General features: G+C 35.3%; 2 protein-coding genes across 2 annotated transcripts in view; both read left to right on the top strand.

The window, feature by feature from the left end:
• LOC127847405 (uncharacterized) overlaps nucleotides 1-3,429 on the top strand; it is a 54,739-nt gene extending 51,310 nt beyond the window's left edge. The window contains exon 8 of the mRNA XM_052379277.1: nucleotides 3,282-3,429. Coding sequence (XP_052235237.1) covers nucleotides 3,282-3,365 — 84 coding nt within the window. The 3' untranslated portion in view covers nucleotides 3,366-3,429. The remainder of the gene's footprint in view (nucleotides 1-3,281) is intronic.
• Nucleotides 3,430-11,532: 8,103 nt separating this feature from the next.
• Nucleotides 11,533-18,963, top strand: LOC127847404 (mucin-2-like). The gene is made up of 8 exons (XM_052379275.1): nucleotides 11,533-11,785; nucleotides 12,765-12,812; nucleotides 13,056-13,178; nucleotides 13,475-13,588; nucleotides 14,737-15,003; nucleotides 15,856-16,034; nucleotides 17,109-17,234; nucleotides 18,817-18,963. The coding sequence occupies exons 1-8, from the start codon at nucleotides 11,767-11,769 to the stop codon at nucleotides 18,898-18,900; spliced, it is 960 nt and encodes a 319-aa protein (XP_052235235.1). The 5' UTR covers nucleotides 11,533-11,766; the 3' UTR covers nucleotides 18,901-18,963.
• The last annotated feature ends 630 nt before the right edge of the window (nucleotides 18,964-19,593 follow it).

The raw sequence follows: 19,593 nt of genomic DNA on the forward strand, positions 1-19,593 counted from the left end.
ACACAGGTAAACCGTTCGTTCATATTAGTCACGTTCCAGGAAAACTTGACCTAATGTAATGTGGGTTAGGTGTCCGTCCCAGATTAGGCTGTCCAGCGCGCACAGGCTAAACAGGGACGACACTTGCAGTCAGAACTGGATTTTTGTTGCGTTAGATTAAGAGTGATATTGTTTTTATCCAAACTTTTCGCAAGTAAATATAAAGGAATACATTGTTTGCAAAGCAAGATATTCGTCTCCATTATTCGTCAACGACCAGTTGATTTCATTTTAATTAGTCTACAAGTTCTAAGGATGGCAAGATATACAATTTGAAATGGTCTTGTATGGATATGAAATATCATTGTTATCCCAATACGCCTTGTCTGTATATTCACGGTCTTATGTGGCCTTTAAAGTCGCGGGGCTCATCGGCAGTTTCGTACTCTGCCTTATAGGTAATCTGGGACTAGCTATACATGTACATGAGTTTATAAACTTAGTTTAAGAAACGACGATTTGAAGATTGAAAAACTGAATGATACATATGCAAATAATCAAATCGCTTAATGGTCGTTTATAATAGTGATATGTACCATTTATGTTCTGTGTATAGATTTTATTTGAAGCTTTAATTTAAGAATGAAATAATGCGCAAACTGTCAGTATGCGCACATGAGAATATTTTTGTGTAACTTTCAGACACACCTATCTGTTCGAAATTCAAAACTGATTTCGACATTGCTGGAACTATAATTTCCTACAATGCCCTTGCGTCGGTTTGCCCGAAATCCGGTAACCATTCGTCCCCAGAAGCATTCGTAGTCAATCACTGTACCCTGACCAATACAGACCCAAAGGGATGGAAAATAGGGCATCAGGTACGAAACACGTTTTGTGGTACCCATCTATAAGTAAATAGAGCAATCTTAACCTGTTGTACAATTAATGTTTCTACATTTGTTCAAGCTTAAAGAAAAAGCATCAAATGTTGGCATGTTATTAACTAAAAAACGTCGAAGTTAATAGATGCTTAGTACAAATATTTGACAGCGGGATAGATTGAATTTTTATCGGCACGCATGTGTTAACCACTAATGCACATGCCAGAAACATTTAAGCAGGTGTGCGCTTCGTTGCTAAGAATATGATACAATTCGGTCGCCTTTTTTATTCATCTGAGTGTCCCAAAGTATTTTCATTGGAGAGGCCTACAGATTTAGTCCATGTTTCTGTCAATGGAAACTACAGATCGTGTCCATGCTGTTTTTTATGTCAACAACCTAACGTGTCCATTTTTGGCAATATTAACTACAGATGGTGTCCATTGTTATTTTTCGATATTAACTACAGATCGTGTACATTTTTCTTTCAATGTCAATTACAAATCGTGTCCATTTTTCTTTCAATATTAATTACAGATCGAGTCCATGTTTTTTGCAAGGTAAACTACAAATCGTGTCTATTTTTCTTTCAATATCATGTAGATGTTACTTTCAAGGTCATGTCAATGATTCTTTACAGGTCATTACTATGTTTCTTTTAAGGCCATGTTCATATTTCTGTCAATGGCATGCCCATATTTCTTTCAAGGTCATGTCCAACTGTGCGACTGTACCTCCATACACACCAGTTTTCGAAACATTTGGCATATACAGTCCCGATACTCATCGGTCTGGGATCTTTCTGGAATGTCTGCCGGAACCCGAGGGCTTTAAGGTTTGTGAATAAACAAAGCTGCATTTGGTATACCACAATTGTGTTCAATAGTTTTCTAAAAAAGTAGACTCGTAGAACATTATGTACTTGCGACAACGTTGACTTATCCGTGAACATTTTCTTATGCCTTTCTTTGACTCTTGCAGTGTGGTTACCTCGGTGCGTTTTATTTGTGTTTTAAATTATCGTTTGCGTGGACAATTTGTAATTGACTAATAACGAAGAAACCCGTAATGAAAATACTTTTTTATGAATATGATGAAACTGATTTTTAAAAATGTGTATACATTTAACTCACTGATATCTTGTGTCTCAACAAAAAACTAATGTACCAAATATATAGATTACAAAGCAACGAAACACAACAAATAACACAAATTTAAAGATTAAAAAGCAACCAAACACAGCATATAACAAATATATAGATTATAAAGCAGCTTAACACAATAAATAACACATATATTGATTAATAAGCAACTAAACACAACAAATTACAAATATATAGATAGAAAAGCACCTAAACACAATAAATAACAAATATATAGAAAAAAAAACAACTGAACACAACAAATAACACATATATAGATTAAAAAGCAACTGAACACAACAAATAACAAATATTTAGATTACAAAGCAACTAAACACAACACATAACACATATTTAGATTAAAAAGCAACTAAACACAATAAATTCGGAAACTCGCCATACCGTAAAATCAGGGATGAAAAAGAGTACGACCGTAAATTCACTCAATTTGTTTATTTCGTCTTTATTGGCGTTATCAAAATAACAAATCTTCTTTTTATTTTATGCTTACACTCCTGAAAATATATTTTCTATGATCACTCGTGAAATGACACACGATCTTACACTGACATGAACAAACATCCTCTATTTCTTTTTATTTCATGTTTGCAGATTATTAGTTTTGTAATTTTTGCCATTCCGGAAATCTTATTCTCTGTTGGGTGCCCCACATGTCAAAACATGTATGTTAAAGGGAAGCGTATCCGTATTTTGTTAAAACAATTCATTGCTGAGTAGTCGCCCTTGGTAAAATTGGGGGTCACAATGGGGAAACAAACCATATCCAAAAAAGCTATCGATAATTTTCTCTGTTTATTTTTCACTGTTGAAACAGTGAATTATCCGTTTTAATACACTGATATTTCTCTATAAACCACCGGAAAGTATAAAATAAAGAGTAATACTGATCTTCATGTATCAACTTGTAGATTTTGATAATGGTGATGTTCTAGTTTTGCTTCGATTGCCGTTACACTAGTTATTTGTTGGTGATGTTATTGACGGTCCTTATGAAAGGGGTATTGATTGAATAACTGTTATTGGTCGTTGATCTTGTGGTTGTGATTATGATGATGATAATTGTGATGAAACGATGCTGCTGCTGATGATGATAATGATAATAATGATGACGATAATAATTGTGGTGGTGGTGAAGACAAAATAATATTTCAGTGTCGGGATATTTAATGTAGTTCGGGTAATTTGTTTCTGTTTGTACAGATTGCATATATAGACAATGTATTGTGCACTTATCGCTAAATATTGATTTATACAGATTGCATATCAACCATGCGATTCAACTCCCACTATAGAGCACGTGAGCTCGAGCGAAGCGCAACTGTTTTACACTGTCAATTAAACACACTTTACCACAAATCCAATGATTAGCATGTTGAACAATTCAAATAAATTTGAAAAATTAAGACCTTGTTTCATTTTTTTTATTATATATCTTCTCAACACATTCATACTTATTTTAATAGTATCACATGGACGTCTTATTATATATTTCCAACTCTCCAACGACTGAAGTGAAGCTTGCGTGCGTCTGACGCACGATTCACGCACTTCGAATGCATCAAACGCAGACTCATTTGATTGGTTTTGAAATTAAACAAACGTGCATCAACCTTATGGTGACCGCGCGTGGGACTCAAGCGGCTATTGCGTACTGCTCAATTGTTTATCAAGTTCATGCGTTAGTCTTGCATACATTTATTTCCAAATGAATGAGTTCGTTTTGCGCAGAATTTCATGCAATTCATGCGTTAGTCTTGCACACATTTTCATCAAAAACATGCTTAAGTCTTGCACACCTTTACATCGAATGCATGCCTTAGTCTTGCACACATTTTCATCAAATGCATGAGTTAGTTTTGCATACATTTTCATCAAATGCATGCGTTAGTCTTGCACACATTTTCATCAACTGCATGCTTAAGTCTTGCACACATTTTCATCAACTGCATGCTTAAGTCTTGCACACATTTTCATTATATTCATGCGTTAGTCTTGCACACATTTTTATCAAATGCATGCGTAAGTCTTGCACACATTTTCATTAAATGCATGCGTTAGTCTTGCACACATTCTGATCAAATGCATGCGTAAGTTTTGCAAACATGTCTCTCAAATGCACGCATTAGTCTTGCACACATTTTATCAAATGCATGCGTTAGTCTTTGTCACATTTTATACAATGCATGCATCAGTCTAATCCATATTTTATCAAATGCATGCGTTAGTCTGGCACATGTTTTCATCAAATGCATGTATTGGTATTACTCACATTTTCATCAAAGGCATGCGCTAGCCTTGCACAATTTTTATCAAATGCATGCTTTAGTCCCGCACACATTTTTATCAATGCCTGCGTCAGTCCTCCACACATTTTCATCAAATGCATGCTTTTGTCTTGTGGTCTCAAATTCGTTCGTCTATTGGACGATCTGTATCTGACACTGTCGGATGAGACAACGGAAAATTAACATAATTGGATCTTCTGAAATACCAATAGTTCAAGCTATCAAAATAAGGAATTTGTGTTTTTCTGTTAATAAAACATAGCGTCGTGTTTACCATTACCATCATTAAGACTATACCATAAAAATAAACCATTTTTGCTGATGTATGCTTTACCCATTCGTTAATAGTGCAATCTTACAATAAGATTTCATTAAACAAACATTTGTGAGACAACCCAGTATCATGAACAGATTGTTTTTATACTAAACCCCGATAACGTCGTCAAAACAGCAATGCATTCCCAACCGTTTGAAGGTTACCGTAGTAATGGATATGGTGTCCGCCTAGCGACCGGGAGGTCACGGGTTCGATCCCCACCGTGGAAGCGTTCTTTAGATCTCTCCCAAAGACACCAAGTACTGGTTCTAGGCCCAGGAAACGGACTCGATAGCGTTATATAAGCCTCAGGCAATCGAATCAATCGAGCTAAAGGAAATAGGTTTAATCTAATCGTTTTAAGACTGCAATGCATTCCCAACCGTTTTAAGACTGCAATGCATTCCTAACCGTTTGAAGACTGCAATGCATTCCCAACCGTTTGAAGACTGCAATGCATTCCCAACCGTTTGAAGACTGCAATGCATTCCCAACCGTTTAAGGACTGCAATGCAATATCGCAGTGTTTATCACGTTTTATTTCAACATTTATATGTTCTTGTATTTTCAAAAGATGTTGCAAAGGTTTATCAGTAAATAATTTTTAAGATTACTATTAAAACTTTTTTTATATTTTTAATTGTAATGCTAAATATGATTAATGTCAATTTATTATCAAATCATTAATTTATACGGGTTAGTTTTGTGATCAATTCTCTGAAGTGAGCCAAACTTTGATTATTATAGCAAACAATACAATTCTAGAAACTATAGCAGGGGAGAAATTAATGTCTGTTACTTAGGTTACAGATCTCCAATTATACACACACAATGATTCACACATGGGATCACCGACTTGGACAGGTCAATTAAAAAAATTGAGGTTTAAACCTCTCAATAGGTAAAAGACCCAAATACTTTGACCATGGCCCTGATACTGTCGTCGTACATGGTGCAGTAAGTGATGTCAACTGTTAGCTGGTTACAACTCTTTATGCTAAAAGTTTCGCATATTGATGCAAAATGTTAAGAACATTAACACTCTTATCCAGGCCTTAAAGCTGGGTAACGTGTGTCCAAAAACTAGTTCAAAACTGATTAGAAACAAGAGATGTGTTTGTAAGAAACACAATGCCCCCTAATGCGCCGCTTTGAAGCCATATATTTGACCTTTGACCTTGAAGGATGACTTTGACATTGACCTTTCACCACTCAAAATGTGCAACTGCATTCGATACACATGCATGCCACATATCAAGTTGCATATCTTCAATATTGCAAAAGTTATGGGCAATGTTAAGGTTTTCAGACGGACGCACAGACTGACGGACAGACGGACTGACGGACAGTTCAACTGCTATATGCCACCATACCGGGGGCATTAAAAAGTTGTTATCAAGCTGATTGCCACATTACACATGATGACACATGATGACAATTTGTTAATTTGTAATGTAAGGCCTACAACGTCACGTAATAGAAGCATACAAGGCATCATGCCATGTAAATGTCGTATGTTGATATTTATTCAATGATTATGCAGATTTTAATGGGTAGTCCAGTAGTAACACAATGAGGTTATAGCAACCCTAACCCTAACCGGTCATAACTGAGGTAGTATTCACAGTGATTTACTTATTTATACTGTGTAACACTGGCTACAGTGCTAATAAAGTTTTAGAGCCAATAATGCACATCATTAGTAAAAAGCTTCATATTGCACACATCAATAAAATATAATGGTAGCAATATTGTCTATACAATATTCCCATTGTAAGACGCGGTTTTAAATATTCACAAGTGGCTTAATGGTTTAATTATAATAAAACTTGCTCAGATGTTTACCTTTACAATATATAGGTCAAAATTAAATTCGGTTGATGCGTTTCCAAAACTTTGGTGACTTCGATGACAAGATCAAATATTAACAAGGGATCCGCGGTCGACGACATATGCCCCCCCAAACAGAGCTTTGAACTAGTGACCCCAATTTAAATAGGGGTCATCTACTGTTCAAGGCGAATGCGCATGTGAAGCATCAAGCTAATCGATCAATATGTTGACGAGTTATTGATCGGAAACAATTTTCACACTTATTGAGACAGTAACCTTGACCTTTGACCTAGTGATCCCAATACCAAAAGGGGTCATCTACTGACCAATGCCAATGTACATGGAAAGTATCAAGGCAATCGGCTGATTCGTTGATGAGTTATTGATCAGAAACGCTTTTCCCACTTTTTGTGCCAGTGACATTGTCCTTTTACATAGTGACCCCAATTTCAATAGGAGTCATCTACTGTCCAAGTCCAATGCATATGTAACAAGCAAATCGGTGAATAAGTTGACGAGTAATTGTTCGGAAACGATTTTTACACTTAGTGTAACAGTTACCTTGACCTTTGACCTAGTGACCTCAATTTCAATAGGGGTACTCTACTGCTTAAGTCCAATGCACATGTGCAGTCTCAAGCCAATCGGTCAATTCGTTGACGAGTTATTGATCGGAAACGAACTGGTCAACCGACATTCAGACTTGTCTAGGGACAGACAGCCAGCAAAACAATATACCCTTTCTTCTTCGAAGAGGGGCATAATGAAAACGATAATAAAAATAATAAATACGAAGTCAAAAAGGGACATAACTTTTTTTAACTTTTTGATACAAATTTAACATGCAATAGTAAATATTATAAGAAAGAATGCCTGTAAGTTTAAATATTGTTCAGCGAAAAGAGGAGGACAAGTTTGTTTCTACAAACAGACTGAGAGATAGGTGAACAGACATATAACTCAAACTTATGGATCGGGAAAGTCATTGTCTCCCTAGCAAAAAAAAGTCAAATGTGATATGGGTAAACTTAGCCCCCTGTAGTAATCTGTTTAATGTATAATTGCCTCATAGTATCGACCCTTCTGTTGGTTGCTAAGAATTCGTACTTTGTGCATGTGATTGTTCTAAAAATAGTAACTTAATGGAAAAACGAAACTCTTGATCATGCTATTCTTAAACTAATTTTATATCGCATTCAAAACTAGACCTATTATTGAACAAGGGACAAAATTGTCACAAAACCATGTTTTCAATGTGAATAAAAAGTCTGATAAAGAGAAACAACTTAAACTGAACTGTGTGTTTATAATTAACCCCCTTTGTTTGAAAATAAATATATTTTTAATTGTTTGTAATTTGTAATTCTTTCATGCGACACACCTTCCCATGATGTTGAACACATGTGCCAAATAATTTTAAAATCTCACAATGAATGACCAGTTTGACCTTGACCTTGGAGATATCGACGTAATTCTTTTGCGCGACACACCGTCTAATGTTGGTGAACAAATGTGCCAAATTATTTTGAAATCTCACAATGAATGACATAGTTATGGCCCGGACAAGCTCATTTATGGCCATTTTTGACCTTTGCAATGTTGATATATATATATATATATATATATATATATATATATATATATATATATATATATATATATAATATGTGGCGCCATGTTCCTTTTTTGGCGTAGCTGTATGCACCAGCTTTCCACCTTAGCCTGACCTTTGTAAGCGACCAATCAAATTGAATATAAAATTGCCCGCCGGTAGGCCTGAAACTTTTCGCAGTAGAAAACCTGCAATCTACAAACGGATTTCACATTTACATTAATATGTTGTTCCATCGACTTTCTATTTTTAGAAAGTATAGTGTATGAAAAGGGATACAGCAGTTTGTTTAGCAACGATATTGACTGCGTATTCAGCATGAAAAAAATGTATTTCTAATGATCGACATCAATGTTGAGTGTGTGCCCCTTTTTTATTTAGAAGAATGTCAGCTCCAGAGCGTTTGTACTTAAAGGCTGTGTTCTCATATTTGGTAAATACTACAATATTGCATTCTGTGCACTCATAAATTTTAGCTCATATAAGTATTGTTGTTTAGTAACCTGATATACGCTTTGACGAAAATATTTAAAAATTGTTTTCGAATTCGACCGTTAAACACGTAAATGTTTAAAGCTATAAAAAAAGCCGTCGATCTAGGAGTGGAATTGTTACCTCACTTTAATGCATTGCATTTCAACCCGCAAGGTAACAAGGTCGGTTTTGCGGTCAGTGCCATCAATCGTTATATAAACGCTATTGCGTAAACTATGTGTTTTTGAAGTTTATTTTGATAAGAAAGATACTAAATATATTCGGAGATATTATTATTGTATGTCAATCAAAGATTGTTAATGTGTTTTCAACAATTGCGTGATAAGGAACAATTTCGATTAGTTTAATAAGAAATATTTATCCATTGAGACCAATTTATTAAGCATGGGCACGAGGATAAACGATACTTTTAATGATGGGATCAAATACGATTGGAGTGTTTCCGGCTGACCTTTATGCTTTCATTTATTTTTATGCTTCTTGTGTTTTTCTATTCTGTAAATATAGATATCTAAGGAATAATATCTAGTAAAGCGATATAAGCCACGAAATCCGGCACACCATCCCGTAATTGATTTGCGTGTGATGCAGCTATGAACTGCGCAGAAAAAAGGCATTCGCTATTTTTTTTATCTCATAGATACAACTTTTGATCTTTCATAAACACCGACCGCAATATACGCCGTTTATCTTTTTCAAGATATTTCTGGTTAATAATAAGATCATCACTTTTCCCCATGTACTGCCCTGCACCAGTTACAACATAACAACTAAATCAGATAAGCGTGTGGTAACAAACACTGTTGTGTGGATTATGTTTAACCCATTTATGCCTATTGGACTCTCCCATCCTTCTAAATTGGATCAATTTATTTCCAAAATTAGGGTTGTCTAGTATATTTATTTCTAAATTTAGAATATTTCTTAAAGAAATTCCTTTAAGCAAACAGCGCAGACCCTGATGAGACGTCGCATCATGAGGCGTCTCATCTGGGTCTACGCTGTTTGCCAAGGCCTTTTTTCTAGACGCTAGGCATAAATGAGTTAACCATTTTCATGACAACTTTATTCGAACCAAAATATAGCTCCTAAAATGTATACATCACGATGTCACGTTACATAGACGTATGTAATACATAACGGAATTTCAGACCAACCGTTGTTTTGTCACATTACATAGACATATGTCATACATAACTGAATTTCAGATCGCCTCACGACCTTAAATAAATTCGAGCTGATTTTAGGCCAAGTTCACGTACAACACACTGATAATGTTTAGAGTTTCATAATTCCGTTATGTAAAACATCTACAACGAGAACAAAAGCTACCAATTAAAGGGGGCCTTTTCACGTTTTGGTAAATTGACAAAATAAAAAAAGTGTTTTCAGATTCGCACATTTTTGTTTTAGGTATGATATTTGTGATGACATAGTAATTCTGAACATTTACCATGCTCTAAAATAGCCATTTTATGCATCTTTTGACGATTTAAAATCCTGAAAATTATAAAGCGTTCTAACGCGAAAAGATTGAATAATTTGGAGAGTTCTGTTGTTATCGTTATGTATTGGGATACTTCGAGGATTGCTTATAAAGAATAAAATATAAAATACATCCTTTATTGTAAGAGCGCGGATGGCTACAGGTCGGGCTACAAAGACCTCGTGAAGAGGCTAGTAGGACCTGAAAATAAACTCTGATATACACACAAGAGCACGAATGGCCGAGTGGTCTAAGTAGTAGACTTTTACTCTAGGACTCAAGGGGTCAGTCATTCGAGCTCTGTTGAAGATTACTTTTTTCATTTCTTTTTTTATTCTAATTTTTTAAACTGGAGCTTTTTTAGATCCAATGTCTACATTTATCGATATAAAGCATTTCATGACAAACGTGAATACATGTCAAAATCTGTGAAAAGCCCCTCATTAAACATTTTTACATTTTCATCTTGTCAAAAGTACGTTACGAAGATAAATTGGGCCGTGCTCTGTGAAAAGGGGGTTTAATGCAAGTGCGTATAATGTCGTCCCATATTAGACTTTGCAGTCCGCACAAGCTAATCAGGGACGACACTTTCCGCTTTTATGATATTTTATGTTTGAAGAAAGTCTCTTCTTAGCAAATATCAAGTTATGCCGGAAATTGTGGTCCCTGATTAGCCTGTGTGGACTGCACAGGCTAATCTAGGACGACACTTTACGCACGTGCATTAAACCCCTTTTCACAGAGCACGGCCCGTATATGTATGCATTGACTATTGAGCCCATTATGTTCACACTATGAAATGCCAGTTTTGGAAGATAAGTCTTAACGCCACTTGAATTACAGTTTGATCAAAATAATATGTACACACTCGGACTCCTTGTAACTTTAAAGGGATCTTTTCACGGTTTGGTAAATTGACAAAATTGAAAAAAAGTTGTTTCAGATTCGCACATTTTTGTTTTAGTTAAGATATGTGTGAGGAAACAGTATTACTGAACATTTACCATAGTCCAATATAGCCATTATATGTATCCTTTGACGATTTGAAAACAATCATACAGCGTTGCAACGCGAAACGATTGAATAATTTGGAGACTTCTGTTGTTGTCGTTTAAATTTACGAAACTACTAGTATTGCTTTTATAAAGTATAAAATACTTAAACTGTGTATACCCGGCGGAATAGCCGAGAGGGCTAATGCGTTTTAACTTCAGACTAACTCCAGGACTCCGGGGGTCACTGGTTCGAGCCTTGGTACCGGCTACTTTTTTTACTTTTTAAAATTTTATTCATGATTTTTTACTGGAGCTTTTAAGATTCAATGTTTACATTTATCAATATAAAGCATTTAATGACAAACTTCAAAATATGCCAAATCTGTGAAAAGGCCGCTTAAAGGTTTCATTTGGCCAACAAGATAATACGTCCAACATGTTGCTCGTGACGTCATTGTGTTTATATTTATAGTATCATTGTGCATTATGATGTACTTATTGATGTGACTTGGTACGGCACTGAGTACTCAATATTTGTGTTATGTTGATGTAACTCTGATGTAATAGTTCTAAATAAATCGTGATATCGTGCTGAAATTTCATTTTGTTCCAATGAAGTTACGTTATATAAACGTAAAATGTTTTATGAATAGAACCGCTTATTAGAGACTGAACTAATTTGCAATTCGCATCCGGAATAACACAATTGAACACGATGAACATTCTAGCATTTGGTAGGTTAGATTCAACATGTGTTTTGAATATTATATTATACATTTCGATATACTTGCAAAATGTGAATAATTCAAGTGTCAATATCTTTTTTACTTAACCCATTTATGCATAGCTTCTAGAAAAAAGGCATTGGCAAACAGCGTAGAACAAGATGAAATGCCGCATGATGCGGCGTCTCATCAGGGTCTGCGCTGTTTGCTGAAAGGAATTTCTGTAAGAAAAAAATCTAAATATAGAAATAAATATACTAGACATCCCTAATTTTGGAAATTAATTGATCCATTTTAGATGGATGGGAGAGTCTACTAGGCATAAATGGGTTACAACCTGTACATGACTGTTCGTTTATTATTACAGCGTATGCTGTTTTTGGCGTGTAAGAATTAAATTGATTATTTTTAACTTTGTCGGTGTATATTTTCATATTTCTCTATGTGGAAATCGTTTATAAAATACCTCGGACTGTTGCCGCAGTTCATATGCACTGAACTCAATATAAGTTATTCATATACGTGTCTTTCATGTGATTTGCAATTAAATTGCATTATTTGCGCAAACAGCAATTACAAAAATAGTATTCGGGTTAACTGTGGCGTATATGAGCCGTGTTATGTGAAAAGGGGGTTTAATGAATGTGCGAAAAGTGTCGTCCTAGGTTAGCCTGTGCAGTCCGCTTTGGCTAATCAAGGACAACACTTTTTACATATTTTTAGTTTCAAGAAAGTCCCTTTTTAGCAAAAATCAAGTATGTGCGGATGGTGTCGTTCCTTATTAGCCTGTGAAAACTGCTTAGGCTAATCTCGTACGCCATTCTGCGCACATGCATTACACCCCCCTTGTTCTCAGAGCACGACTCAAATATCTAACGAAATATGTTCTAAAACAGACTAACTACATTTAACTGTGTACGAGTATACGGAACTCATTTATCAAATAAATGATATCTTAGTTGAATCCATTTATTACGTTTTCTTGCAGCTGTTGTGGCATGTTGCTGTAGCAGTACATTAGGGTTCCTTTTTTCCAGTAAGTACAACAATCGGGGACAGAATTAAAAAAGATGTATTTGTATTTTATGCATAATATAATGCTTTTGGTATGCATACTATAATTTATTCGGTAGAGTTTGTTTTGCTTATTGTTAATGGTGAATTTGTATTTTTTGTCAGAAAGTATAACATACATAAATCTAATGTCTTGTACGATGCTTTCGGCGGTGTCGGTTTTGTTTATTTTGATAGGTGAATTCGTTTTTCTTTTATTGTTTAGCGAGCCATTCATGCAGCAATAACACCGAATGTCAGCACGGAGGTTCCTGCCAAGGCTTTGAGGGCAATAAACGTTGCCACTGCAAATCAGGTTATTGGGGGTACAACTGTGAAATAGATCTAGGTAAGGATGACATTTAAAAGATCAAAGTTTTAAACAAACTGCAAAGTGTTTTTCGCGCTACAGCGTGAAGCATATGAGCGGGAAATTTAAATATATTTTTTTCTAAAATGGCGATATGAAATTTAGGCAAGACGAACATAAAAATCATTTAAAAACATGTTTAATAACTACTGCTCTCACATGTCGGTTGATATGTTTTCCAAACAATGTAACTGTTAAACCATTATGGCGGTTACTTCCCTTTTAGGTACACCGTAGGGAAGAATAATATGAAAACGATTTGCTCTATATTGTAGGACACATATGCAATTCAGACAGATGCCACAGCCATGGTCGATGTGACGCAATACTTTTACCTCCTTACTACTTGTGTCATTGTGAAAACGGATACCATGGACATGATTGTCAAAGCAAGTTTTGAAATTTCTAAAAAGTTCCTGATGCTCGATTGGTAACTGTTGGCTCATGAACTGTTAAACAGTACACCAGGTACTCTTAAGTGTACTATAAGTACCCGGAGCAAGCAAAATGTACTTAAAGTACCCCGGAATATCGCCGAGTGCCTTACAGCGTATTTTATATACTTGGGGTAGATTATTTAATACAGAATACTAGGTGTACTTTAAGTTGTACCTGAATCGACAACGACCAGTATAGCGTTCCTTATACCTACAATACTACTGAACTAAAATCTTTAGATACCATTTGTATATACGTACAAAACTGAGGCCTTTTTCTTCCGACACTCGAAGGGACCTTTTCACGTTTTGGTAAATTGAAAAAATTGAAAAAAAAATTGTTTCAGATTCGCAAATTTTCGTTGTCGTTATGATATTTGCGAGAAAACAGTAGTATTGAACATTTACCATGCTCTAAAATAATCATAATATAAAGCTTATACCGATTTAAAACCCTGCAAATTATGCATGTTATAAAGTGCCGTCCCTGATTAGCATGTGAAGTCCGTACAGGCTAATTCGGGAAGACACTTTCCGTCTTAACTTGATTTTTGCTAAGGAAAGACTTTTTTAAACGAAAAATATCACAAAAGTGTCGTCACTGATAAGCCTGTGCGGACTGCACATGCATTAAACCCCCTTGTCACGCGGACTGCACATGCATTAAACCCCCTTTTCACGGTGGTCAATTTTAATGTCAATGACATTGTCATGCATCGTACACGAAACAACAACAACAACAACAAAAGGCTCAATTTTTGTTCAAGATATAAAGTTGCTTTTATGTTTAATTGGTAATAGTCTCGAGAAGTGTATGCTTTAGTTAAGTGATAAGTAGTTAAAAGTAAGTTAATGTTTGAATGTGTAATATAGAGCGACAGCTAATTTCAAATTGAATTATCTAGGAACAATTGCACTGTTATTATAAACATTATTTTGCAAAGTTTGTCTTTAAAGGTTTAATAACTTAAATACAACATTTTATCTCCACAATGTTAATTATCAAAGCGTGTCTATCATTTACACAAACTTTCATTTAAGACGGAAGAGCAATGGACCCCTTAACGTTCGAAGTAAAGTACACGTATTTTCCATTTTAGACGCCCCAGCCACACAGTTGGCGGCTACACAACCACAACAGACAACACCAATGTCATCAACACCAACAACAACAATTCCACCAACTAGACCAACAACAACACTGATACAAACAACAACACCAACAACCATGCCACCAACATCGCATCATACTCACAAAACCACAACACCACCTAACACAGTGATAACCACATCTCACAAGCCAACGACAACATTTAATCCAACTGCACCGACGGTTGCGACAACAACACTGTCGCAAATGTACACAGGTAAACAGTTTGTTCATATTAGTCTCGTTCTGGAAAAACTGGACCTAATGTATGTGCGTAAGGTGTCGTCCCAGATTAGCTTGTATAGTGCGCACAGACTAATCAGGGGCGACACTTTCCGTCTGAACTGGATTTTCGTTGCGAAGATACCTCATTGAAACGAAAAAATAAAATAAACGTGGAAAATGTCGTCCCTGATTAGCCTGTGCAGACTGCTCAAGCTGATTTGGAACGAAACATTACGCTCATTTATATAAACCCAGTTTTCTCAGAACAAGGCTTATATCTTTAATCAATCGCTATATGTTGACGAAATATTAATGTTCAATACCTCAATCTGGCAATCTATGCGATAGATTGAGAGTGAATTATTCTCCAAACTTTTGCAAAGCAAGTTATTCGTCTCCATATTTTGCCAATGACCAGTTGAATTCACTCATTTAAATTAGTCTACCAGTGCTAAGGATGGCAAGATATACAATCTAAAATGGCCTTGTATGGGTATGAAATATCATTGTTTTACCGTAATGACAATACGCCTTGACTGTATATTTACGGTCTCATGTGGCCTTACAAGTCGCGGGGCTCTTTGGCAGTTTCCTACTCTGCCTTATCGGTAATCTGGGACTGGTTATACATTAGTTTATGAACTTAGTTGAAAACGACGAGTTAAAGGGTGAAAAACTGTATGATACAAATTCAGATTAGCAAATTACTAAATGGTCGTTTATATAAGTGATATGTAGCATTTATTTTCTTTGTATACATTTGATTTGACGCTTTAATTTTAGAATGACATAATGCGCAAACTGTCAGTATGCAAACATGAAAATATGTGTGTGTCACTTTCAGACACACCTCGCTGTTCGAAATTCAAAACTGTGTTCGACATTGCTGGAACTATTATTTCCGACAATGCCCTTGCGTCGGTTTGCCCGAAATCCGGTAACCATTCGTCCCCAGAAGCATTCGTACTCAACCACTGTACTCTGACGAATACAGACCCAAAGGGATGGAAAATAGGGCATCAGGTAAGATACACGTTTTATGGTACCCATGTATAAGTAGGCAGAGCATTCTGAACCTGTTATACAGTTAATGTTTCCACATTTGTTTAGGCTGAACGACAAAGAATCAAATGTTGGCATATTATTGACCAATACACGTCGATGATAATAGACGCCTAGTACACGTATTTCACTACGTGATTGATCGAGCTATATCGGAACACATGTGTTTACCACAAATGCGCATGCCAGAAGCATTTTAGCAGGTGTGCGCTTCGTTGATAAGCACATGATACAAATCAGCCGCCATTTTTATTCATCAGAGTGTCCGAAGCTATATTAATTAGAGATAACTACAGATCGTGTCCATGTTTCTTTCAATGTCAACAACAGATCGTGTCCATTTGTGCAATATAAATTACAGATCGTGTTCATTTGTTTCAATATCAACTGCAGATCGTTTTTATTTTTCTTTCAATATCAACAACAGATCGTGTCCATTTTTGCAATATATACTACGGATCGTGTCTATTGTTCTTTCAATATCAATTACAAATATTGTCCATTTGTATGCCCTCGGTAGGGTGGCATATAGTATTTTAACTGTCTGTAAGTCCGTCCGTCCGTCTGAAAACTTTAACATTGGCCATAATTTTTGCAATATTGAAGATAGCAACTTGATATTTGGCATGCATGTGTATCTCACAGAGCTGCACATTTTGAGTTGTGAAAGGTCATCCTTCAAGGTCAAAGGTCAAAAAAACTAATTCAAGGGAAGTAACAAGCTAATTTCTATCTATCATCTAGCAGGTACAGATCATTTTTACAAAGGAAGTAATATTTTTAAAGGGATACAATCAAAAACAAAAATAAATAAATCAAAGCGGCGCAGTAGGGGGCATTGTGTTTCTGACAAACACATATCTTGATCCTTCAATATCAATTACAGATCGAGTCCATGTTTATTTCAAGATCAACTACACATCGTGACCATGTTTCATTCAATATTGTGTAGATGTTGCTTTCAAGGTTATTTCCATGTTTCGTTAAAGGTCATTACTATGTTTCTTTCAACGTCATGCCCATATTTCTTTCAAGGTCATGTACAACTGCGCGGCTGTACCACCATACACACCAGTTATCGAAACATTTGGTACATACAGTCCCAATACTCATCGGTCAGGAATCTTTCTGGAATGTTTGCCGGAACCAGAGGGCTTTAAGGTATGCAAAAAAAACAAAGCTTTATTATTATAACACAATTGTGTTCGATAGATTAATAAATAAGTACAATCTTCGAACATTATGTAATTGCGACATAATTTACAATTATCCGTGCCTATTATCTTATGATTTTCATTGCCCCTTGAAATGTGGTTACTCCGGTGCCTTTCATTGGTGTTTGCAATTATCTTTTGCGTGGACAATTCGTAATTGACCAATAACGAAGAAATCCGTAATAATTATATATATGTTGTTATTCGGATGAAACTGATTTTAAAACGTTTGTTTATATTCAACTAACTGATATCTTGTTTCTAAACAAAAAAACGAATGCACCAAATATATAGATTAAAAAGCAACTAAACACGACACATAAAGATACTAACAATAGTTAACAATTTGAGATAAATAAGAATAACACTTTACATTTAATTCAATTTGTATAGCTCGTCTTTATTGGCGTTATCAAAATAACAAACATACCATAGCTACATATTGTTGCTTTCAAAACTAAAAACATATTGGCATAAAGTCGATTACATCCCTTTGAAGTTACATGGTAACACGCCATATGACCAAGTCTGATAAGTAATTATGAGTGTAACTCCATGAAACATGCGGAATTGAGTCACTAACTATATGCTATTAAAACTGTACAGAAAGGAAGATTACAGCAATGATAAATCATTAAAGATACTTAACATCATTGGATTATATCGAGAATATATGTTGAATTTGGTGGAATATCAATTTCAATTTACAAGTGGTCATAGCAAAAAATATTTTTTCTATGATCACGAGTGAATTAAAATCGATATTTGTATTACAATTTTGTTTTATTTTATGCTTACAAATGATTGTTTTTGTATTTTTGCCATTCCGGACAATCTGATTCCCTGTTGGGTGACCCACATGTCATTACGTGTATGTTCGAGGGACGCTTATCTGTATGTTCAATTCATTTCTAAGTTGTCGCCCTTGGTACAATTGGGATCACAATGGAAAAAATCCAAACATACTTCTAGTAAAAAATGAAAATTATCACTAATGTTCTCTGTTAATTTTCACTGTTTTAATTCAATGATAATTCTCTATACACCACCCGAAAAGTTTAAATAAAGGGTAATATTAATATTCATGTATCAACTTGTTGATTATGATACATGATTATCTTCTAGATTCGCTGCGATTGCTGTAACACTCATTAATTGTTGGTGATGTTATTGACGTCCTTATGATAGGGGGTATTGATTGTATAACTGTTATTTGTCGTTGATTTTGTGGAAGTGAGTATGATGATGATAATCGTGATGACACAATGATGATGATGACGATGATGATGATGATGATGATAATGATGATGATGATGATGATGATGATGATGATGATGATGATGATGATGATGATGATGGTGGTGATGATGATGGTGATGGTGAAGATGATGATGATGATGATGATGATATTGATGATGATGATTATTATTATTATTATGATGACGATGATGATGATGATGATGATGATGATGATGCATATAAACCATGTATAATGCACTTATTGTTACGTTTTTTTTATATTTATACAGATTGCATATCAACCATGCGATTCAGCTCCCACTATAGAACACGTGAGCTCCAGTGAAGCGTCACTGTTTTACACTGTCTATTAAACACACTCTACCACAAATCAAATGTTAGCATGTTGAACAATTCAAATAAATTTGAGAAATTAATACCTGGTTTCCTGTTGTTGTTTTTTTAAATTATATTTTTCCTAAACGCATTCATACTAATTTTAATAGTGTCACATGGACGCCTTTTTAAATATTTCCAACTCTCCACGACTGAAGTAAATCTTGCGTGCGTCTGACGCACGATTCGCGTACTTTGAACGCATCAAACGCAGACTCATTTGATTGGTTTTGAAATCGAACAAACGTGCATCAACGTTGTGGTGACCGCGCGTGGAACTCAAGGGGCCTTTACGTACTGCTCAACTTTTTATCAAATGCATGCTTTAGTTCTGCACACATTTTATCACATGCATGCGTTAGCCTCGTACACATTGTAATCAAACGAATGCGTAAGTGTTGCACACATTTCCTCACATGCATGCGTTAGTTCTGCACACATTTTATCACATGCATGCGTTAGCCTCGCACACATTGTAATCACATGCATGCGTAAGTCTTAAACACATTTTTATATAATGCATGTGTGATCCATATTTTTTTTATCAAAATCATGCGTTTGCCTTGCACATCATTTCATGAAATGAATGCGTTAGTCCTTCACACGTTTAAAAAAAACTGCATGCGTTAGTCTTTCATACATTTACATTAAATGAATGCGTTTTTATCAAA

Source organism: Dreissena polymorpha, chromosome 10 (genome assembly GCF_020536995.1).
Source record: "Dreissena polymorpha isolate Duluth1 chromosome 10, UMN_Dpol_1.0, whole genome shotgun sequence".
Taxonomy (NCBI): domain Eukaryota; kingdom Metazoa; phylum Mollusca; class Bivalvia; order Myida; family Dreissenidae; genus Dreissena; species Dreissena polymorpha.